The sequence below is a fragment of the Columba livia genome, chromosome 4 (genome assembly GCF_036013475.1).
Source record: "Columba livia isolate bColLiv1 breed racing homer chromosome 4, bColLiv1.pat.W.v2, whole genome shotgun sequence".
Lineage (NCBI taxonomy): Eukaryota > Metazoa > Chordata > Aves > Columbiformes > Columbidae > Columba > Columba livia.
The window spans coordinates 37,385,763-37,411,125 of NC_088605.1; the positions used below are offsets into that span (position 1 = coordinate 37,385,763).

The 25,363-nt window shown below is 37.4% G+C and overlaps 1 protein-coding gene across 2 annotated transcripts in view; it reads right to left on the reverse strand.

The window, feature by feature from the left end:
- NEIL3 (nei like DNA glycosylase 3) overlaps positions 1 to 22,452 on the reverse strand; it is a 48,411-nt gene extending 25,959 nt beyond the window's left edge. Inside the window, exons 1-7 of one of the 2 annotated variants that reach the window (XM_021284200.2) lie at positions 22,261 to 22,452; positions 15,276 to 15,391; positions 9,374 to 9,508; positions 8,237 to 8,450; positions 6,907 to 6,981; positions 4,223 to 4,389; positions 1,074 to 1,243 (exon numbers count right to left, since the gene is read on the reverse strand). In XM_021284200.2, coding sequence (XP_021139875.2) covers positions 1,074 to 1,243; positions 4,223 to 4,389; positions 6,907 to 6,981; positions 8,237 to 8,450; positions 9,374 to 9,508; positions 15,276 to 15,301 — 787 coding nt within the window. In that variant the 5' untranslated portion in view covers positions 15,302 to 15,391; positions 22,261 to 22,452. Of the gene's footprint in view, positions 1 to 1,073; positions 1,244 to 4,222; positions 4,390 to 6,906; positions 6,982 to 8,236; positions 8,451 to 9,373; positions 9,509 to 15,275; positions 15,392 to 19,175; positions 19,378 to 22,260 lie in introns of those variants that run through there. The other variant, XM_065061308.1, reaches the window with a different exon arrangement.
- Positions 22,453 to 25,363: the final 2,911 nt, after the last annotated feature.

Consider the following 25,363-nt stretch of genomic DNA (forward strand, 5'->3'; position numbering starts at 1 on the left):
TCAGCATATATAATTTAAGTCATATAGTTAAATTCAGTGAACAATAGGTCCTGGCACCTATGTAAAACCGTTAAACCTCCTCAGATACAAAAAGCCTGTATATTGTTTACAAATATATTTTCCTTCAGTCTTCCAGCAGAATTAGATTTATCCTGAAAAAGCCCCACACATGCACACCTCTAGACTTTGTTTCTTGGAACACACATAGCAATTCAAAATGTTTCTAAGCAATAGTCTTGATCCAAATAACTCCCTGTAAATTCCTCCACAGAGTATTTTACTCACTTTTTCTACAGAAAGTGGAAAATAACCCAAACAACAAACAAACAAAAACACACACACACAAACCAAAACACACTAACTAACAACAACAACAAAAAATAAAAATCCTCTTCACATAGAAAACAGGTCTCACAGGTCTCAGTGGAAAGTGTCCATTACCTCACTTCATCTCTTCTTAAAATATATATTTTTCTCTACAGAACTTTGGAGAAAAGCCAGCATGTTACACATTGAATCTTCCTGTCCCTTTCCAGATCTCATTGACAGCTGCTTCTGCACACTAGGTCTAGATTGAAGCATTAAAAGCTCCAGTAGGAGACAAACAACAAATGTTCTTACTTTGAGCTTAGAAAAAAAAACAACAAAACCACACACTAGGCCCTGAGAAACATGACAAACTTTTGGAAAGGGTACCAAAATATACCGTTATTGTTCACCTGAAAGAACAGCAATTACTTTTCTGACCCCTGGGGATTTCTGTATCAGATATATGCCACAAGCTTTTAACAATTTTAAGGAGAGTTGAAAGAATGGCAAGCTGTCTCACTCCTTGCCCCACTGAAAACAAAGGGTCACTGCAGAGGCTTGGCTATCGCATCCCACCTGCATACACAGCTGGAAGACAAGACACTTTCCATAATTGCCCTTGTAAATTTCCCCAAAATCTGACTTTGTTAGCTAAAGTTATATAAATAAAATTCACAATGAGAATCTTCTATAGTTCTAAAAACTGCATGAAAACTACAATCCTCCCCCCTTTCCCAGCAGAGGTTCAAACAACTTTTCAATACCTTCAGGCCTTGAAGTCAAACAGGCATCACAAATTTCAGCAGAAGGCTTGTTTATTAGGGTACAGCGCATACACGTCCACTCCTCTTCACATTTCTGAGCTACATGTTCATTAGAACATGACCCCCTGCCATATGCCCAGCCAATTAGGCTATTTCTAGTTGGCAGTTTGCTGTGAAACAAAAGAATGATATTAGTCTTTTGTGATGTTTCTTCTACAAATTGCCTTACACCACGATGTGCAGGGAGACACAGGGCTAGAGAACAAGCAGCACAGAGTGTTATGGCCTGCCTATCATAGCTTGGACAGCATGTCATGGTTAGAGGGTTTTTTTTCCCCCCCTCTTTACTTAAAGGGAAAGTCTTTTGCAATGCTGCAGAAGTAATACAAATAAAAATATTTAGACAAAAATTGACAGAAAGTTAATAATTAAACTGATGTAATTTCCAGCACAATGCCACAGCCTCTCTCAAACTCCCTACCATTTTCAAGTACTGCAGCAAGAAACTTGGCGAGAAAGGGAGACTGTTTCAGTACTTCTCACCCATCCCTTGTACAGAACACTTAACAAATGCATTACTGGATGAACTGTCCAGAGGCTGATCTACAGAAAGCCACACAATTTAGCAAATAAAATTTTACTGTCATTTAAATGGTATCCATTGGACCCCTTTATCACCGTAACAACCAACAGAACTACAACACTTCAAGTTAGAAGGTCTTTCTTGTATGTTACCATTTGCTGGAAAGCCTTTTGACATTTAGGAGCCTGTTCAAAATTAAGGATTTTTTTTTTAGTGTGTTTTTTTGTTTTAATTCCTCATCAGAAGGAGTTCAGGCATGTCCTAGCTATGACTGGTAACCCAAAGCTGTACTCAGGACACCTCCATAGATTTATTTTTGTGTATTTTCCTGTAAATTATAGTACCTCCTATGTTAATACACTGATTTAGAATCAGTTACTATTTTACAGTCACTACATGTTACCAAGGACTAATTTTGTCATAATATCCAAACATGATTAGCATGTTAAATGTAACTTGAACTTACCTACTCAGTAAGATATGTATGTAAATTTTTAAGTACTATGGTTGATAAGTCATCAAGCATATTTCTCCATAGTTTTTGTGGAATTATGTGCTTTTTAGAGATTTTGTTTTAATCCTAAGAATTTGGGCACTCCAATTAATAATGCAAATGCTGTACTTAGGAACTGTTGTGACACTCCTTAGACCTATCACTTATTCCATAATTAATACCCTCCTTAACGGGCTAGATTTCTAAGATAATGGTAGGGCTATCCATTACCTACTACATCTCTTCCATGATAAGAAAACCAAGGAGGATAATGAGAATTGCTGACATGCCAGAGATCCTGTGCTGTCAAGAGGCAGAACAGACAGTTCTTCCTCTTACAGTAGCATTCATCAAAATACTGCGGCTAGACAACAAAATAGACAAACAAAGTGTTAAAACTGTGTATTTTCAAATTATTAGATGAGTTGTTTTATTCAGCTATCAAAGATGCAATACTAGACTGAATCTATTCAGCATGTCATCTTTTGGAGTTTAATTCTATCTCATCCCCCAATCCATCCATCCTGTCATTCTACCCCCACCTCTGCTCATTTTGGAACACGAAATATGGAGGAAAAGTGTGTTTTAAAGATTTAAAGTACATTTGAATTTGATAAGGTAGCTTATAATGGGTGTTTTCTTCATTTTTTCAGTTGACCAAAATCATAAGCTACTTAACTTGATCCAAGAACCACTGGGTTAAATTCTACAGTTTATGATCTGTAGCCAGTCAGGTCTGATCACAGGGTGTCCTTTCAGTCTTCACACATGAAAAGCTCAGAATGGCAGATAAACCACTTGAGCTACACGTACTTTTATTTGGTAACAGATACTGCATAACAGAAAACAGAGCAGTAGAACACAAAGACCTAACCATTAGGATGAGGACAGCACAAAAAAAACCTTTTTATTTTGCAGCTACCATTACCATGTACTTCACTGAAATATACCATTGTTTAATTATTAAAAAAATATAAACAATCAAAACACTACACATTCTAGAACAGAGAAAGAGGTATTTTTTTTCCTTGGATCATTTTCTAGTTATCTGACTTAACGGAACACTGCTGTCTTTCTACCCTTCTGCAAAATATTTCTCATTATTACTTTCTGAAAATACAGCAGGTTGGGGTTATCAGCATGTGAAATATTTATCTTTCACATTGGAATTTTCTGTATTTGATCTGTACTCAAAGGACATTTTCAAGCTCTAACCAAAATCCCTTCAGCTGTCTGAATCTTGAAAGAAGGTTGGAGGGGGGGTTTGTGTGTTCTGTAAATCTTATCTAAAAATATATAAATATATATATATATACACACACACAAACTAAATGAAGGGAAAGTTTGCAAGGCAAAGCAGCATCTTATTAGATGGACAGAGCTCAGTATAATAAGGCAATATTCTGAAACCTCAGATGAAAAATTTTCAAGAATACCTTAGGTACACAAGAATGTGAATAAGGGTTTTTGGAACTTCTACCTTTTGATTCTTTGTGATATCAAATGTATCTTGTGATTTTCTAAAATAAAAGGACGTCCTAAGCCCTACAGTATTTGCTGTGCTCTGAATTTATTGAAGTTCTAGTTTTTGTCAGTGTAACTCTACAGCCAGAACAAAACTGCATAGATGCACAGCTGTCTAGATATGCCAGGACTTAAAGGGTTATTCTATGAAAAGAAATAGAGACACAAATTTCTACCTTCTTTATGCAACTCAAATCAGTTGAGTGTAAACATCCAAGCCTATTATATTGATAACACCAGGAACAAAGGACAAATTTTTCCAGAAGCTGTGAATAATTCTCACTAATCTGAATTGTTTTATAATTCCTACATTTGATTACAGTAATAGCTATTCCATAACAGATGAGACCTTTGAAATAGTTCCAAAGAATCAAAGCTTTTAATGATTTTTAAATACCAATGGTCAAAACATTTTTCTTCTGCAAAGTCAAGTGAACTTAGATATAAAATGCACAAGGATCCATTCTACCTAAGAAGTGATGTCCTCTTACCATAACAGCACTTCCAAGGACAGCAATGCTTAAAAGTGTTATAAAGCTACCATCGTACCTAACATTGACAAGCTGGGGATCCGCCTGTTGACATCGAGAGCAGAAGTAAGTCATCCTGTTATACTCCCCTAAGCGACACACAGTGACCTTCCCATTGCACTGCCCACAGGCTGGGCGCTTGTATACTTTGTAGTGTTTGTAGAGTGGAGACCCAGTTTTGCGGCACTGAAACAGAACCATGTTTATGAAGTATGACTTTTACATAAGTCCCTCTACAGTTCAAATGAAGCTAAAAGAAAAACTACATAAGCTGACAGCACAACAATTACATAAAGGTATTTAAGGTACACTTATAAGGGCTATCATCTGTATTTCACGTTCTTTTATGAGAGGAATTTACTTTAAATCAGGTATAGTAGTGTCTGGAATTCTCTACATAATGAAATAAAAGACACAAGACAAAAAACACATACTGTCATCGTGCAAGCAAATATATCCTAAGGAGCCCCTGAGTTCAGCTGGACCAGATAGCTCTGATAGTCATCTGGCACCTGCAGGAGTGTTCTCAAAGAGCCGATGAGCTTGCAAAGGAGTAGAGAAAACAAAATAAAAGAAACATAAATCAGAAAACCAACACCGCCTTCCCTCACCCCAAAAGAAACCAAAAGCATACCACAGAGTCTGCTCTGATCTGACACTACAATCTGGATTAATCAGCCTTCCTAAGCCTAAAGAACTGTGCAATGCAGAAATATTCCCAGCATTCTGTATGAGACAGGTAGTGCTCAGTAAAGATGCTCAGCTTCACCTTAGCACTGGCCACAGCAGACAAGTTAGCTCATGAAAAGCCGCTTGGCACTATGGCAAGCTCCCCAGATCCTGGCAGAAAGCCATATTAAATTAGGTACAATACAGCCCAAAGGGCACAGTGACCTAAAGAGCCTCCCGAGGGCTGACAAGCAGGCACGTTTCATGAGACAATTCACATGGAATCAGCAGAGACATACCCCAGCTAAAACTGCAGGAAAAACAAAACAACAAACAAGAAAAGCCCAGTAGAGATGCAGGCAAGTCTGCAGAGCCATCCCAGTTTCTGTACTACAATCACAGTCCCTTGGGCACAGTTCAAACAATACCATAGCTGGCCCAGCAATACCAGCCCAGCTCTAGCAGAGCTCATTAACTCTAGCTCCATAATGCATGAAGACCCCTGGAGTTCTCCCAAAATACAGGTGTCTGAGTACAGTGTTTCTACTTCTGCTGTGCTCTTATTCATCAGCCTCACTGAATGAGAATGCTTTTCCTTGCCGGTACAATTCAGTAATCCAAACAGAAGGAATTAATTATATATATTTTCATGAATATTCACAGGAAGTTTGCTTTCTCTTCAAGATTTTTCCTCAAGGTTTACAGATAGTTCCTTAAAATCAGTTTCCTTAAAATCAGTTATTTAAAAAAACAAATAAAAGCATCATCTTTCTACACAAAAAAGATTCCTCATCTTCGTATCTGTGAGATCTTACTACAAATGTTACAGTGTGATTGCTACAAACATTCTGTAACAATCTATAAAAACAGATCAAGTACTAGCCCTCTTATTAACCTTTTTGTTATGTTTTTATTTTAAAGAGACTGGGGTGAGCTCTCCTTTAAAAGTACTTGACTGGTGAATGCTTGCTAAGTATAGATTGTAAAAGCTTTGAAAACGCCTAAACTGAGCTACAGAAAGTTTAACTTGTTTGTGACACATTTAAATCCTCTAGTACTATAGTTATTGCAGAACTGGATGATATCTCTTTACTGGTAGACTTTGCTACAAAGTTTAGAGAATGAAAAGATTTCCCCAGCCAACACACTGAACTACTCTTCAGTGGGCTGGGGGAAAGCAGATTTTTAAGTAGACTATTAAACAATATACATTTTTAGACTTTATGATCAAAAGATTACATTACAAAAGTTAGGTGCTGTCCTGCTAGCCTACCAAAACAAAAGGAATTTTTAGCAGCACTCTCTCCTTGCCTTTCACGAATACCAAGAGAAACAGACAAGAATTTCACTGCCATGGTTCATTTCTCTGCATGCAGCTTAAAGAAGAAAAACATAGAAAAAGAGAGAATTTGAACTAATTTTTGTATTTTTGAAGAGTTAGTTAATGAGGAACTATAGAGTTTACAGGGAAAAAATTAAATCCTACTGAAGTTGTGACAGTAGGGAGAAACTTGAATTTATTTCAGTTTAGCAACTAAAAAAGTTGTTTCAGGTAGAAAAAAATTGTTAAAAGTTACAATCTATTTAGTCAAATAAATATACTTGCCATTTCAAGTTTCATAAAGGAAGTCACATGAATTATGTTCATACTTCCCTGGGAAAATCTCTAGTTCCCAGTTTGAAGAGTGACCTTGACATTATCTTATATATAAATTTGCTTAACCTACATCAAATCTGACATGTTCAGAGTGATGTTACAGCACATGCACAGCAAAGCTCTACTGGCCCTAGGGCAGCATCTGTCACACTCTTCTGTTGCAACTAGGCCAAGGCTGTGCACGTTCTTACAGTCTAGACTAGCCCACCTTTCCATCATTTGACAATTCATATAAAGAGCACACAAACCAACATTCCTATTCATGGGAACACTTGTCCTGTTGTGTCTTTTAACTGTTTTCACCAGATGACCTCATACAGCTAACATGCCAGAGTCAAGTTATGGAGGTTTCTCAGAAACATGTGCCAAACGAATACCTTATAAAACAGCAGGGTAAAATCACGTGTCATTTTCACTAAGTGACGTATATGCTCATCTGTCAGTTGGCAAACCTGTAAATAAGACAAGAATGATTTTTGGAATATTGCGATGTTAAGGGACAACAACAGAAAGTCCTAAAAAGCAGGGGCACTTTGAACACCTTCAGCTGTCATGGAATTACATTGCTCCTATGGTAACTTCCTGACTTCCCATTTTACATATATATATATTTATATATATATATATATATTTTTTTTAATATCTATCTATCTATCTATCTCAGTAAACCAGTATATTTTCACATTCTACACTACACAAACTCATTGTGTACAACCAAAGTATATACTCTGCCTCATCTGCATAAAGCATTAGGTAAAAATTTCGGTTGTTTTCCTCTATATTGACCTAAGAGTACCTGATCACAGGAATCATGTATAGTTAAGAACTCTTAGTTCCTTCATTTCCTCATGGATTATGATACGACCTATCTATCATCAGAGGCTCTTTGCTGTGAGAGATCTTCAGGAAGAATACTTGAGCCAAAGGAGTCAGAATTAGAAAGATGTATCAACTAAATACATTTATGTTAATAACTCAAAATTTTAAGTAATGTTTTTTCTTTCCTCTGCCAGCTCACATTGCAGATACAATTAAAATCCAGACTGAACCTACGAAGATCACATTCTTTTATTATGTTAAAAAATACCCTTTAATTTACTATCTTCACCGGCTTTCCTTTACATTCTATGTAATCTCAGTCTGTTATGCAAACATCAGGCTTCTTTTCAACCAAAGTTTGGAGACACATGCTTGAGGATCTCAACCAAAAAAAGTAAAGTAAGCAATGGTAGAAAAGCAACTTATGCCAGCTAGCAGGACAACTGGAAGAAGCAGCTGCCAAAAAAGGATCTACCACATCAACTATTTTGGCTAGTAACTGAACAAAGAGAAAAACTGATCACTCTTCACCTGCATTTATTTATGGGCTGACAATGTAACAGCATCACAACAGGATGCCAGACAAAGTCAGGATTTGAAAGTTAGATGGATTCCTTTCTAAGGAGAGGTTTCAAGTTTTAAGAGAGAAGGTTTAGCCCCACAAAATTTGTCCACTCTGTGAGGCAGAAGTAGCAGCAACAAGTTCCAAGGAATGCTGTGACATATCTCCAGTTATAAAGATAAAACATTAATTTACTGTCTTAGAATAACTTCAGAAATGACAGATGATAAAACAAAGGTAAGAAGATGACAAACTGTTACATAAACATGTATTTACATTCTTAATACTTTTGTGTCATTAAAAAAAAATATCTTGAGACAACCCACCATAACAGCTGGATGAAGACCACTGTCAAAAAGAGCTTCATTTTTTATGATATTTCCCACTCCAGGTAATACTGCTTGATCCAGTAACACATCACACAACATGCGGGTTTTCTGCTGCTTAATTTCACTTTCTGCTCTTACGAAGCTAAACTTTGGAGAACAGACATCTAAGCTTTCCATCATTCTCACTTTCTGCTCACTCTCAGCTGCATTTCTGGAAGAGAAAAATACATTAAGATTTATTTTTATTATATTCTAATATTTTTAAAAACAACACATGAAAGTATAATAGAACATTACATGCAGGTAACAGAAACCATGAAAATACCAATTACATGGAGAGGCACAGAAATTCCATTAACCACCTCTCCCAGAAATACATCAAAGATACATGCGTAGAACATGCATCTGGTCCAGCATACAAGAAAACATTCTAACTTTGTTCATTTTCTTTTGAAAAATAATTGCCAGGTCCTTCCTTTAAAACTGCTTCCAACACAGAAAGACCTTGTGTTTGGACCATCAAGTCTCAGGCTTACATAAGCTTTTGTATTTTGTAATATTAAATATGCATATATATTACTTGAGCTTACATGCTCACCCAGAGCCTCAAGTGCTTTAAAATTAAACTTGCTACGTTATTTTTATTAGCAGTGAGAAGTATGATGCAGATGGGCAAAAACAAACACTTAATGTCAATTAGAACAATTATACCAATTTGCTTTTAAAAAATAAAAAAAGTTGGGAGCACAAAAATTTGAAATGAATAATCATCACAGGTCCTTATTTTTATTAAGAAAGTGAGACTTGAATGGAAATTAAAGGAACAATGGGGTTCAGCATTCAGATTTAAAGATGGAATTCAATCGCACTTTTATTCCCACTCTTGACACTATCTAATGAGACTATGGCATAGACTACTTTAACTGTATGTAAACTGATAAAAGTAACAAAATGAAATTACCATACCAATCAATATGGTATGTTTAGAAAGTTTTGTTTCTTTGTATCTATAACGGCATCCAAGCAGTTAACAAATTCTGTGTGATTTTTCACTAGGTTCTTAAAAGAATGTTATTAAAAAAACACACAAAAAAACCAACAAGCTATGTTTAATTTGATTAGTTTCTGCTTTACCTATACTCTACTGTCACCTCAAAAAAACAAACAGTATCCTCCGTAAGCTGTATCTCCAAAACTGGTGGTGCTCCATTTCTGTCTTTGCTTTCACCAGGATTAATGCGCATGGAACCATTCATACCGAAGTGAATCCTCCAAGAGAAAGAGAGTTGTTACATGTATTTTATCTTAACAATGTTTCCAAGCATGACACTAACCTATTTTTGAAGTTAAAAGTTGTTCTTATGTAAGCAAGTCAGTATGTATGTACATTAATTCTAGTCATTAAGAGTAACATGGCAACAAACTACTTGCTTACATAGCGCTCAGTTCCCAAAGAAGAACCCTCTCCAAGTAAAATCCACTCCAAAACACAGCAGTTTTCTGGTGGTCTTCGTAATTTGTTATACAGAAATCAAACCTGATCATTCAGTAACACACTTTTTTGATGTATCACACTTAGTGTTTTTTCACTTGACACATTGGTCTTCCAGCATAGGTTAAGTCCCAGGGAGGCTGAAATAAATGAGGCTACTTTAGCAGACAATTCTCTGTTAAATCAAGCAGAAGTCACCTGGTATGAAAGCAAAAATTTCAGTCCCCCATATTGCCAACACTGTTATCATATCAAAGCTACTTCAATAACTCCATACACAAAGTAATTAATATCTGCCATATGTTGTTTTCTGCTTTTCTTTGCCTACATCCAAGGCAAAACCTGCAGGTCAATTAAAAATTAATAAAAGAAAGTGAAAAATGCACAGATGGCAAAGATGTGGAGCAGACTCTTTCAAGTGTTCCTTTTACAGGTCACTAATACTTTAAGAGGTCTTGCATTTTATGATAGAGTCATCTGGGAACTAGTATACTTCAGCCAAGGACAAGTTTGACTATGGGGCCTAGGACAGAGATGGGGCAGAATTTTTAGCAGGGCCTATTGCAATAGGACAAAGGGTAACAGTTTTAAACTAAAGAAGGAGAGATTCAGGCTAGACACAAGAAAGACATTTTTTACAACTAGGGTGGTGAAATGCTGGCCCAGGTTGCCCAGAGAGGTGGTAGATGCCCCATCCCTGGAGACGTTCAAGACCAGGCTTGACAGGGCTCTGAGCAACCTGATGTAGTTGAAGATGTTCCTGCTCATTGCAGGGGGTTTGGACTGGATGACCTCTGAAGGTCCCTTCCAACCCAAACTACTTTATGATTCTATGATTATCATACATTTCATTTATTACAAATTAACCTGATACATTCAAGTCCTAAAAAAACATAAGGTAGAGAGAGCGTTCTACTTCTATATACTGTATATAAGAAAATGTTGATTACTTTATGGCTACAAAAAGACTTAACAGATTAAACTACACAAATGACCAAAGAAACACAACATCAGGTGTATATGTGCTTTTAACCCCTCTTTGTTACATTTCAGAAAGGACAGCCATTTTAAATATTTACAGGTAGGTTAAGACAACATTATAAGCATAAAGTCAGCTTTTTCTGTAACTTCTTCATAGCATTTATTCTTTTTTTTTTTTAATTTTGAAAGACCTGTGTCTTTCCAAAACTCTTCTTAAAAGTCAGCTCAGATGATACAGTTATTTCAACCTCATTTATTTTCAATAGTCATTTCCAGTTCTCAAGTGCCACAAATACTACTGCACAGGCTTAACTAGTCAAATTTATTTTAAAATCAAGTTTATTTTTAAAGAAAACTCTTGTAACTTGCTACCAAATGGTAATGCACCAAATGCTTCTAGAAAGTTATTTTGAAAGAAACAGCATTCACGTTAATAGCTGATTGTTTCATTTACCAGGTTCCTGAATACTGTTCAAAATGAGCACTAAGAATCACAACTATCAGCTGCCTTAGAGACTTGTCAGTTCATGACTAGGAAAAGAAAACAGTCATTGCTACAAATTTACATTCAAAAACCTTAAGAAATTTAAAAAGTTTCACTCCAATGTGTTTCATTACCTTTGATATCCTGAAATAGGGCAAAACAGGAATCTTCTCACTTTAACTACAAGTAGATAAGCCACACCAATTAAACCTAGGATCCATTACTTAATTGATAACTAGTACTATGGAGTTGGCTATTTTCTGTTGTTTTGAACTAAAAAGGTCATGTTTTATAGTTATTTAGTGCTGTACAATATTGTAAGGATCTGCTTTTATTTAAAACATTTTACCCCATAAAAATAAAAGATTACTAGAAGCACAGTCAAATTATTAAATGGAGATGGAAGAACAGTGAGAGCTCACATCAAGGGCCAAGATGCCATTTCCCATTAAGACAGCAGATGTCTTTCCTCGAAGGCATTTTCCTAACAATACTTTTGTCCATTTTCAGTTACATTATCACACATTATGTGCATTATCAATTTTCAGAAACTTTTCTACACCATTTATCACTTCAAGTTGACATTAATAGCACACTACAGAAACTAAACCCAGGACAACCTCTCTCACATAACTATCATTTCCATGGCAAAACATGCAGTCCACGCAAGTCTCTCCTGCACAACTCAAGTATCAGAGAACTGTTTCTTCAAATTCCATTGATTATTTAAGTTACTTTCAAGGCAAAATTGAAAAAGAATCCTCAGATTTTCAAAAAACCTTGACTTCTTCAGTGACTTGTTTAAGCAGAAATCAAATAATAGAAGTCCTAATTTTTTCAGAAGGTGCCATTGCTCATTTGAACTCCTAAAAAAAGGAAGCTTCTATTGCCCACCATGGATTGCACATATACTCAACTGAACTTCATTTGCTAATTGCTTTCCACAATACAACAACACTTCATAAGCATCCTCCTCATTTGCAAGTCAGGCAGGCAGTAGTCAATCTGTATAAAACAATTTAATGGCCAGATTATCTTCTCCCACCAGGCAGCCATTATCACTTCAGAAAATCCAGGATCAGAAAATGAGTTAATTACTCTTCATGGCCCGGTCTTTCACAAGACATTATTCCAGCATGACTACCAACTTTTTACAGGTAATCTTAGCAGATGAGAAAATCTGGTTTTGTTAAGAAACTACGTACATATACAGAATCTGTACATCAGTATTCCTCCTCATGACAAGAAACTCCTGTATTTGAGAGTTAACTTTCATAAAAAAAAATAATACACCCTCTGAAGGCATATTCCTTACTTTTTCTCCCAATAAGAATCCTGGAAGCCAATCTTCGACTGCTGTAAAATGCATTTTCTGAAGCCTTCGTCTATCTCTCCTCAACGTTTTTAAATCAAGAGAATGAAGATCATAATTATCAGATAAGAAGTAAATTCTGCTGCCTGTGTAGAGGCCTTTCTTGTACTTCTACAATATTTACAACCGAACAGATGACATGACTAAAGGGACTTCTTAAATATAGTTTCTAGAGCTACAATAACTGATAATTAAATTTTTAAGCTCCTTATCAAATGATAACTGAAGGGTGTTTTCATTAAGTACAAATTATTGCATTGGCTCAAAGCTTAAGAATTATTTAAGATCTTTCAGGTCAAAGGATTATATTTTCCGTACTAGAATTTTGCCACATTTTCTTTCTCTTAGAAGAGAACTTTTACAAAATGCTTATTCACATTCCTTAGTAATAGCTTTTTTCTTCTTATAATGTAATTTAGTCTGTTGAAACAATGTTTTCCTACTGTATAGTTTACTCCTTTTGCTTATCCAATAAATTTGTAATACAAGTGATATTCATTTTAAAAAAGGCTAACATCTGTACCAGTTACCTCCCCTGCTCTTTTTTTTTTTTAATCTTCCTTTATAACTGACTCATCTTTTTTAAAACTGCTTTTTGTTCTCTGTTTCTATTTAACAAAGCACAATAGAAAGTAAGAGAAACTGATTAGTACCATAATCCCATCCTTCACAAACATGGGTAGCTTTAAATACATATGCAGTCCTGTCCTATTAGTTAGTTGTATGATTGTCACGTAGACTAGTTACATTTCTCCAACATTAGGAGAAATAAGCATCTAGCACCAAATCTGACAACCAAGAGGCCCCTGCTACCAATCAGTCCACACATCACCCCAGATAACTGATATAGCACTGCCTTTATTTGTCCAGCATGGAAACACAGTGTACTCACAGCTGAGAATTTTCAGTTTCATCTCCCTCGTATAACAGTAGTGCCACTGGTAAAACATTACGTCACGGAATTGTAAGGTATTTGTTGATATTACCAGTGTTAAATCAAGAAAATCATGACCTTACAGCTACATTCAAGACCAGTCACTAGGTGACAAAGACTACACTGAATATAGAAGTGATGTTGTTTTCCCTTTTTAAGATCTAGAAAGATTAGAACTATGTTGCAAGTAGGAAGGTGAAAGAAACACATTAAATGCAAGTCTTACCTATTAAATATAAGGACCTCACTTATGTATTCTATGCTAATTACAATAAAGAACGACAGGGGATTTTTAAAATAATCCATTACACTGTGAATTTGGTTAGATTTATTTTTAGTAGGCTCTGCGGTACAAAGTCATATCGATCTATTTAAACTAGATTCCAAATACAACCTTGGTGGCTAGTACAAGATGTCATCAAGGGGTTAAAGCATATGACCAAATCCTAAACATGCCAACAAATCCCTAATAAGCTCTGCAAAGCATGAACAAACAAGGATTTGGCAGTTTTACCATTTGTCTAGAAAACACGGTTTCACTAGAAAGTTAAGAGTTACATTTATGATACCCAAATGATTCTTCTGTCAAACTTCAAATCATGCTTCCAAACCAAAGAACTGCTAATATTGTTTAAAGAAAGAAAGGCAGCATAAACGTATTCATGCAGAATATTTTAAGTTGGGCATTTTTTCTTACACGAGTTAATTATCAGAGCAATTGAATCCTTGTCAAGGGTTTAGATTGCGGGGTGACAATAAAACCCTGGCAGATGTATTGTTAACCTCCTCTTCCCCCCACTACCCCCTTCTGCCCCTTCTCCCCCCTTCCCACTAAGGACAGGTGATTGGGAGGGAAAGGACAACAGAGAGAAGAGAGCTGGAAAAAAATAAAGATGTTTTACTAATGCTACTAATAAGAATAGAGAAAATAATACAAAATACACAAAACCAATCTTGAAAGTCTTAGCAACTGCAGAGCTGGCACCCAAAGTCCTGGATTGGACTCTGCAGCCAATCGGAGCTGGATTCAGTCTCTCACTAGGCCTCAGTTCGCAGGGACGACTAGCAAGGTCCTCTCCTAATGTCGGCCATAAGGAAAAAGGGAAAAAAGGGACGAGATCCTCATGATCTCCCACTTTTATATGAAGTATTCACATGAATGGAATTTTATACACAGTTGGTCAGTTTCTTGGTCACTTGTTTCTCATTGCCCCTCTCACAAGATGTCCATCCGTGCTTATCAGTAAGTTTGCATTCCATTGCTAGGTTTACCAAAACATGTATCTGGTTCTCCAGGAAAATGCAGCTAATATGAAGGCTTTAACTGACAGGCAAATTCACTAAAAGAGAAACTTGTTTTTTATCAAAACCGGGACAACATTTAAAAATTAAGTACGGAATTTCAGTCTAAATTTCTTGAAGAAAGTTAAAAGAAATTTGAAGTACAGTTAGTAATAGAAGATAGTAAATAGCTCTAACTGCACGCACTTCTGAGTTTTGTCCCTAGAAAATGCAATTTCCTGTTTGAAACAAAGCATTTCAAAAAATAACTGTCCTTTTCAGGTACCTTTACATGGAATCTTCTACTAAAGCAATAAATTATTTGAAAATGTAAGTGACCATATGCAGTATTTCCACCACTGCAGGGAGGCTGCTGAGAATTTCCTCAGTAACACTAACTTTCAAATATCCAAAACTGACATTAGCAAGCATAAGAAAATCCCCCAAGCAGGTACAGTCAATGCATAGGAAGCTTTCTTTCTGACCTCTTACCTCAAAGCTTTCTGATCAAAATACATAAAAAACTCCTTTCCCAATGTCTCCACACCCCTGTAAACATGTCCAACAAGGGAAGTGTGACCAGAGGTTCTCTCCTCACTTGCAGTAGTCTGAAAATGAGTACACACACAAAGATTAAAACAGAATTTATACTACTTTGATTCTAACATCAGTACACATTCAACAAGTAGCTGTATGAACTAATTTTGCAACTTGGGCAATATTAAACATTTTCTCCTTGAGCAGCTCTATCAAAACCAATGAGAGTATTAACCCAGGAAGCAGACAGTCACTATGGCTAATGCTATCATAAGTTAGCTCATTCTTTTCCATATTGAAACAATATGGTCTCTCAGATGGTAGTTTGTCCTCCTCTTAGATTGCCAGCCTGGATGAAGCAGACTCAGTGACTTCAGCAGCCCAGGCAGCCTTAAGACACACAATGGAAAAATAATCTAAACCAACACATTTTTGCCTCATTTGTAACTATATCAGCAGGTATATGTGGAATTTGTTGTTTATTTGGACTTATTGCTCTTCCTATTCTGTAGCTGTTTGTTGGAATGACAAAGGACTCAGCATTCCGATTCATTCTGATTCCTGTTATTGTAGGAATGCCTCTCCCCCACAGCAGGTCCTGTTTTCAGCCTTTGAGTTAGCCTTGAAATTCCTGGCTGGTTCAGTAACAAATCTCCATTTAACAGAAACCCTTCCACAGCTGGTTTTTGTTTGGTTGGTTTTGTTTGTTTTTGGTTTTTTTCTTCTTCTTCACTAAGAGGTTGATATCTAGTTTTCACAGTTTTGAGTTAATAGAGATATAACTACATGTGATGTCCCTGCTCATTGCAGGGGGGTTGGACTAGATGACCTTTGGAGGTCCCTTGCAATCCAAACTATTCTATGACCTTTTTTATCAGGGTATTTTATGCCCTTTCCTTCAAGTCATGAATTCACAAGGAGTTCCGGGCTGATGTAAAATAACAGATATAGCTTAAATACTAAATACTTGTCAGTATCAATTCTGTCATTTGCAGATCTCCATCCTTCTTCCAAATGCCTATTGCTGGAGTTTCTACCCATCTTAACAATACACTTTCAGTGTTCCATATGAGGCATTGTGTATTAGAGAAAAGGCTTCACTGAGCACATAGCAATATTTCGCTCTTCCTACTAGTTGAAAGGCTCATCTCAAAAGATGTTGAACAGCAGGTGGTACACTACTAGAGGACAAGAACTGTGAGACTGAAGCAATAATCTTTTCTTGCTTAACATATGAAAATCCACTGAAATAATAAGGGACCCCCCCCCCCAGGTTATCTGCTCCAAACACCTGCTCAAAGCAGGACAGATTTAGGTCAGACAGCCCAAGACCTTGTCCAGTAAACTTCAAAGCAGACTTCAGACAGAGACTCCCATCCCTCTGGGCCCTCATTCTAGCACTTCACTATGGTGGTGGAAAAACTCTCCTAATACCTAATCAAAATTTCTCCTATTGCCACCTGCCTCTGCTGCCTCTCATCAAACTGTGCACCTCTGACAAGAGTTTGTCTCCTCCATGCCTTCCTTTCAGGTAGCTGAAGAGAGTAATAAAAACCCAGTTCTATCAGCTTTGCCTTAAGCATCATGTGCTTCAGCCTGTGAAACATACCAGGGGACTCCCTCTGGTATGTAATTATATTTTTCCTACTGGGGAGCTGAAAACTGGACACAGTAATCCAGATGCAGCCTTGCAAGTGCTGAACAGAGGTAAGAATCATTCTCCTCCACCTGCTGGCTATGCTGTTGTTAGCACAGCCCAGTATGAGGCTGGCCCTCTTCCCTGGAAGGACAGACACATCGGTGACTTGGACTCAGCTGGTAGAGGTCCTTTTTTTCTGTGGAGCCACCTTCCATCTGAGCAGCAGCCATTGCATGACATTATTCCAGGTTCAGGACTCAAGTCCTGCAAATGCTGAATTTAAGTTTCTGTCAGCCCATTTTTCTCAGCCTGCCAAAGTTGCCCTGACTAGTACTCCAAGTTCCCCAGAACCTGCTGAAACCTGCAGTATGCTCACTGTCAAAGCCCTAACTGCAAGCCACAGGTATGCGCACCAGTGCTTTAATCACAACACTCAATTGCAATGTAAATATGTATGAAAATTACCCTGGCAAATCAGCAAGGCTCCAGCTAGTTAGTGAAATTTCAGAGCTACTCTCTATACCATCTCCCACCGTATTATTACCTTGAAATGATATACATTTAGAGGGCTTTACGGTTATTATTCTGTCAAGTACAAAAATATTTTTTCATAATGTCAGTTATGTTGCCTGTTATCAAAATAAGCAATGTTTTGCTCTCATGTAAACATTCATTCCTCTCAGTAAGAGTATTAAAGTTAGTTGGTGTGCAACAAGGTTTTATTTAGTTTTAAGCTACTCAGGTTTGTTTAAACCAGAGTAAGCACTGAGACAGAATTTTAACTTTTCTTCAAAATATTTTAGGTTAAATTAATACCTCTTTGGTATCAGATAAGCCCTTACAGTCACTGTAGTACAGATACTATTGAACAGTGTAGTCTTCAGCAGCAGCCAAGGCTCTGACCATGATTAGCAGCCACTGCAAGATCTAAAAAGTGCAAGACCCTTATGACAGTCATTAGCCAATGAATAGAGTCTGTCCTAAGGTGACTTACTGTAGAAAATTACGAACATCAGTATATTTGAGGGAATTCAATTTGTTTTTGAAACCGTAGGAGCATAACTCTTTACTTCAAAAATCTTAGTCCTGAAAGATACAAACCTGTAAAGTCTGATATGTTGACTGCCTATCTAAGGCATATCTTGAACCACATTCTTCCTTAAATAATTATTTCATTTAAGTACTATCTTACTGAGCCTTAGTCACAAACTCTCCTACACTGCCTTTTATACACTGAAGGTGGGGGAAAAACTCCCCAACTTTCTGTCTGGAGGCATCCAACATACTTACCTGGGACACAAGCAACACATAATTTCTCACAGCTGAACAAAACCAGGCATGGAAAACAATGCCCTAGCCACCTCTATAATCAAAACCAGAGGACCGTATCTTCACAGCTCATCAGCTAGAACCTGCTTGCTGACATCTTAACTTCTAGCAGAAGGTCTCAAAAGCCCCAGCAGAATTTTATACCGGTGAACTATTTTAAACTGCAAATAGAAGGGATAAAAACTAGTAGAAAAAGTATATACTGTAAACACTGAGAGTATATATCGCACTCTTTACTTATTTAAGTAGTTGGTCTAATTAAAAATGTTTTTTTAAAATAGTTATAGAAGTAAAACTTGCTTTCTGCAGGCCACCAACTACATTTTTCCATCATGTTTCCTTGAGACTTATGAAAAATTATGACATCATAAAAAAAAAAAATTAAATTAGGGACTGCTACTATAATCTTTCTTCTATTGCAGGTTTCCTGAATCTAAATGATCTTTTAATTTTTAACCTAAGTAAACAAGAGCGATTCTAAAACCTTTCCCTCATTAATTCCACATCCTCCCCACTACGTTTCTACAGCTTCAGCATCTTACCACCTGCGAAACTTTATTTATCACGCTGCTGACAAGAGTATTTTATAATTTTAAAGGAACAATAGACAGCATCCACAGACGACCCCCCCAGACGACGGCAGCCGCTGCGCAGGCGCTGCCGCGGGCGGGGTGCGGAGCAGAGGCCGCGTCGGCCACACCAACCACCCGCACTCTGCGTCCCCGCACCCCAGCGGCTCCCGACGGCTCCGGGACCCATTTCTTCTCCCCCAAAGCTGGCGGCGTTCACCATCGCGCAGCCCCAGGAGCTCAAGCTCTGCGCCCTCCAGCCCGGCCCAGCGCTGCCCCCAAGAGAAGCACCCGGCCCGGCCTGGCCCGGCCCCTCACCGCGCCGCCGGCTCCAGCTGACAGGGCGCTACCCCGCGCACTCCGCACCGCCTGGCCGCGTCGCACACGCGCCCGCAGCCTCTCCGCGCAGAGCGCGCAGCCCGGGCCCTCCACCATGGCCGCGGCGCTGAGTATCCGCTCCGCACTGCCCGCCTCTCCCGTTCAAATCTGCCGCTCGCTGCGGGGCGGTGCTGCCGCGCCCGGGCCGCCCCGCCTCCGCCCGGGTGAGCGCCGGGCCGCTACCGCAAGTTGTCACTGGCGGCTGCGGGGCGCATGCGCCCCCGGGGGCGTTCAGGCCGAAACTGACAGACAAGTATCCCACTGGCAGCCGGGAGCTGCCCCTGATGCCCCCGCCGGGCTGGGTGAGCGGTGGTCGGGGGCGGGCGCGGCCTAATCCCCGTCTTGTCTCTCTTCCAGTCCCCACTAGCTGGTGTTTAAGCTTAGACGACCGTTTGCATTGCTAGGAACGTTAATCAAAAACTTCTTTTTTTGTGAGACCCTTCCGCGAAAACACGGTATATCCTACTTATTTTGTTGTTAAGTGTGAATTTCAAATGCCCTCAAATGCCTAGTTGACTGTCACAGGCTGGCGGCCTGGTATTGTCTAAAGCACCCTTTTAAGTACACCTTCCAAGACTTAATGCACAATTGGAAGTTAGTTTGAGCCCTAAAAAAGTCAATATTGAATAGGTTTTTGCAGTCAGTCCAACTTTGCACAAGGAAAGATTTCCATGCTGCATTCGAAGTAAGAAAGGGTGTAATAAAGCCACAAGCTCTAAGAAAACAGAGGGACCTTGCATTTCAAGGTAGAACACCAGGCGCCATTTCCTAATGTCCTCCTTGTGAGGCATATTCACACTGGTCGAAATCTCTAATTTAATGTTACTTATTTTATAAACAGTCCATTTCCACTTTTCTATCTGGGTTCAAACAAAATACATCTTATTCCTAAAAGAATAACTTTTTTTTTTTCTTCCTGAGAGGAAGTGTCTAAGTAGTTGCTGAAATATAACTGTGAATTCAGGCTACTGAAGTTAGGGTATACTGCCTTTTGTTGTATATGTATTCTATTTTTTTTTAAATTATTTTTTGCAGTGATGTTTTTGCTCTGATCATTCTAAATTAAAACAATAGGGCAATTGTTAGCCAGAGAATTAAGCTCACTAGTCAGCAGAAATCAACAATGTTCCAAAATGATACATAAATTTAAGCTTATTCTTCTGCTGCCCATGAGTCCTGCCTTACTGTTCTTGCAAGGCACCTAGAAATTGATATGTAACTCAGGTTTCTGTATTCATATATAAACACTGTTTACAGACAATACAGACAATTTCTGTTACTTGGCTATCAAATGAAGTGTTTTTCATGATAAAGGATTTTATAACTGGGTATTTTTCAGTAGATGATCTGTACAATGTGTTACAGCTGATTAGGTTTTCAGTTTCACATCTAATTCTGCAGGTATAGAGACATCAGAAGCTGCAATATTAACCATTTATTAAGGTTCTCTACCCTTTTTCCACTCATGTAAACAAGGAATTTTAACTAGAGATTTTGCAGTAACTCACCTTTTGCATATGCTTTTATTCCACTAAAAGTTGAATTCCAGGTATGTACAAGCCGTCCTTGGTGAGCTTTATATTGAAGTGTATGGTGGTGGTTGATAAACATTTGGGAATTTCTTTGCTTTAAGAAAAGCATTTAAGAATACATTTGCAAAAGAGGAGAGGTAGCAGCACTGTAAGAGATGCCAGCCTGAGAGTTTTATAGTTTGAAACAAACGCCCAATCCTGAACTCTAAATCAGGATCGTTTTATGTAAAAGTACCTAAAGACAGCAGCTGAAGGAAGAAGAGTTGATGGGCAAAATTGTTGCTGATACAGTTTTTTAATGACTTGGTAGTGCAGCCAAGACATAAATATATAACTAACTGCTTTTTACAGTGTTCCAAGTTGAATAATCTTAGCTGCTTTTGTAACAGTAGATCCTTGAGCCAGGAGATCTCAGTCGCTGCTGTTCAGTTTCAACACTGCAGTTCCCAGGCTACAAGGGAATGTATTTCGCAAGATGCAAGTTTTAAAAGGAGGCTGATGGATTGCTTACAAAATAAAAGCTTTCATTACATTTATTTCAGCATTCTTTATTAGAATATAACCTTTCTTGGCAGGTAATTCCGTCAATAGTTGTTCACACCTTATTTTGACTTTGAAAAATCCAATGTCCACAAGAAATAATCTCTCCCACAGGTAATTAAATGTGCAAATTTCAAAAACAAACAAGCAAATAAATCTCACTGGAGTATAAGCTTAACATTTGACTATTTTTTACTTCCTGTCTGCTGTTACATCAACAAAATCATAGCATTCTGCTGTACTATGGTAATTGATATAGCAAATAACGGCAAGTCACCTGCAGTGAAAGGTGAAATCTATTTTTAAAACAGAAATTGAGTAAATCTACATATGCTCATAAATTTGTCCCCTGTTATCGTAGTTGTGTGCACAGCTGCGTCTGTTATTTTTCCCAGGGCGTTCTCAGGCACCATTTCTAGATCTGTTTGTGCATTTGCAATATTTACATTCAGATAGTAGCATACAATAGAACAGTGTGCTCAGAACTGGACACTCATATTTTTTTCTGCCATAGCTGATATATTATTGCAATTGTGATCTTATTAGGAAAAAAAAAAAAAGGAAAGTACATTTCTTTCAAAATTTCAGATTTCCCAGAATTATGAAAAGTATACATTTTTTTTTAATTCCATTTTCCAAAATTTATACAGAAGCCCTGCTTCCCTGCCTTGTTTTACCAGTTCATGTCACAGGACATTTGGCATAAAATTCGTGTGGTTAATTTGCAAGAGTAGAGCTACCAACATCCAGTTGCTCAAACTCTTTGTTTTTTTTTTCACATTTTCTAATTTGGATTAATGTTAGTCTTAAAACATTGCTGTGCAGGTTAAATACATAAGTTAAATTTGCAATTAACAAAGCTTTGAAAAAAAGTGTTGGCAATGAATATTATTATATGGCAAATATAAATTAATTTAAATGGAATATAATTTTAGACCAAATAGTAAACTTACATTTCTCTGAAGGCAACACGAGAGAACAGAAATATGCAGAATACAGGCACAGCCTGTTCTTCTAATCCAACAGTCCAAAGAACAATGTCAGCATCGGAATTCTCACTAAGGCTTAGTATTTTTTTCTTCTGGCTGGTTGAAGTATACGGTGAACTACAAAGACATTCCCTTTATGGTGACAAAATCTTGGGTAAGAATTAACAAGCAGTGGATGACTGATCTGTTTCATGGTTGCCTAGAGAGTTAATGTGAACAGTTAAGCACACTCAAAATTGCCCATCATGTAATCCTAATGAAATCCTTCCTAAACCTTGTAAAAACATTCCCAAATCCTTCTAAATTAAGTCTGTTAATGCAATTAATCCAAATAATTATACTGTTCAAGGAATGTGTTCTGGTTATGAATTTCTGGTCTGCCAGTGATTTTCGAAGGTCAAGCATAGTTGATATAGATGCATAGTTAAATTTTTTTTTTTGAGTATCTCAAAATAAGTAATGCTCTGAGTGCTGGGATCCTTTTATTGGTGGGAAGTTCTTACTTTCCATTACAGAAAACATACTATTGTAAATCTCTTTTTTACAGCTGCAATTATTGCAGAGATATAGACCAAGGAGATTCTTTGGAAATTGCGGAAAAGTATCAATAGAAAATTATGATCTAGGTTGTGAATAACAGTTTTAGTATGGGAGTTTCTTGCTTATATTTTATTGTTGCAGCCACAATAAAATACACAATAAAAAACAGTTTATGTACTATTCTCATGACAAACATGGCAAACATGTTGAAAATATTTGTAATTAATGGATTCATGGATTGGAAGTAAAAGGGTTAGTTGAGACTTAGTAGTGCCATCCTAATTTATGCCAATTATTTACAAGTCTAATACATTGTACATTGACAAAGCAGGACATGAGTTAGAGTAAGACAGAGAGAGGATGCAAAAATACCCAAACCACCTAATTATGTGTGCAATTATATTAAAATATACTAATATTTCAGTATTGTCACAATATTACTAGAATTTCCCTGAGTAGTGATTAATAGTATGACAGATTCACATGTCAATGACTGTTTGGCTGTAAGCAAATCACCACTCTTTTAGAAAAAATATTGTCTTATCTCTATTGATTATTTCCCTAGAGATGAAAAAAATAATAATCTTTGAGAATCTTGGCTGGTTTGACATGTTAGCTTTCAGCAGAGTAATTTTGCCATTTTCACTCAGGAGTTAGATGTGGATTGCTTTCAAACACTGAAAATCTTACTTCTTTCCTGAGAGACCTTTGTACAGTATTTATCTCTTGGCCTTTGCTGGGGAAGAAAAAAAGGCAGAACTAATCTATCTGAAATCTGAATTTTTCTTCAGTTCAGACCAAAGGGTTAAATCCACAAGAGGGAATTAGACTTAAAAGGAGAGAGGCAAGCTATTCACACTCCCTAAAATTCAGTAATAATTGAGGTCCATCGACTATACTATATTGTAAGGTAATGGAAACTCTGAACTCCCTACCTAATCAGTGGCAAAAGGTAGGCACCTCACCAGAGACTGATTTAGAGCAGAGGGCTCATTAGGTCTTTCTCCCCATTAGCCACACAGGGAACAATGCCAGTTCCTGCTATTGGATACCCCGCTGTGTGACTTCAAGCAGTCACCTATTTTCCTTATGCAGTGTAAGGGGAGAGGTATGTCTGAGAACATGATTCACTTGTATGGTGAGTCGGGTACTGTTGGGAAGTGCCATGGAGTTGCCTGGATGCCTCTCTGCACTCCGGATTCATAGCAGGGAACCACCTCCTTTGGTTAGATATCCAAGCAAAGCAATTTTTTTTCAAAAAAGAGAATTTGGCAGCCTCTTTAGGCTTCTGCAGCAGTCCATGTGTCCTTCCCCTGGAAAGTGGAGACCAACTGATGCTACAATTTCTACCTCCTGAGACTAGAATAGACAGTGTTTTGAACTGAGGCTAACTCCATCTCTCTTAGCAGAGTGCTTTTACATTGCATAATGTACTTTGGTTTTAACTAGAGTGACTGGCACCAAGGTCATTTAGATTAGCTTGGAATTATCAAATCTAATTTTCAGCATCTGACTGCTGAACATAGCCGCCTCAGACTTCATATGTTGTAATCGATCTCTGGAAGGATATTCTGATTTTAGGCTATAATCTTGCTGTTAATTGTAACAGGAGCTTTTTGAGAGTATTAATTTAACTTTGGCTTATTGGGAGTGAATATGTGTCTTAATGGTGTAGTTATTAAGTTATGTTATTAAGTATTCAGTATCCATCTACACTCTTTTTGTTTGTTTGTTTGTTTTAACTGAAGGGATATGTTTTATTACTAAAGTGGTGCATCTTCCTTTCTCCATCAGAGTACTTAATAACCCAGCGACAATGGCAGTTCCTTTGGTGGCAGGAGATCAACAGTCCATATACTGCTCCAAATCAGATTGAATGCTTTGAACCTAGATTTATTACTCCTTGTGTGGCCTTGTGTTGCAGAGATCAATACAGTATTCTCCTTAACATGTTTCTGTTTGAGAGTTGACCTGGTAAACATTGCAAGAAACTCCATCTCTTGGAGCAAACTCTGGAAGCAAGCTATGTAGAGACAGTCAATTCTATCTACATATGAGGTATAAAGAAACTGGTATCTTTAAGTCTTGATGTTTTTGAACATCCTAGAGGCACAAAATTGACATCAAGCAGTAACAGGGCAGTATTCAATCACTGAGGGAAGCAGGAAGAATAAAAGATAAAGAAACGCCATTTTCACTGACTTGTTTGGGCCTTGAAAATTGCTAAAAATAATTCTACTTTAGTAAAACACACTGATTCTAGATAAAGAGATTTTTGTTTTATTCTCAATAGTAGTGTTTGACTAGATATTTTAAGATAATTTTTTTCTCATGTCTGTGCTGTATTTTTTATATTTTTATTTTAAGTGTATTTGTTTAGGCATCAGTAGCATTTCTTGAAGGACTCTTAGGAGAATACTGTTTTCCTAGCGTAGTTTATAATTTTTCAGTCCAAGTTCCAGTGAAATGAAGACTATTCTTTCCTTCCCTTGAAAAAAATTATGACATTGGGATTTAAATCATTGCT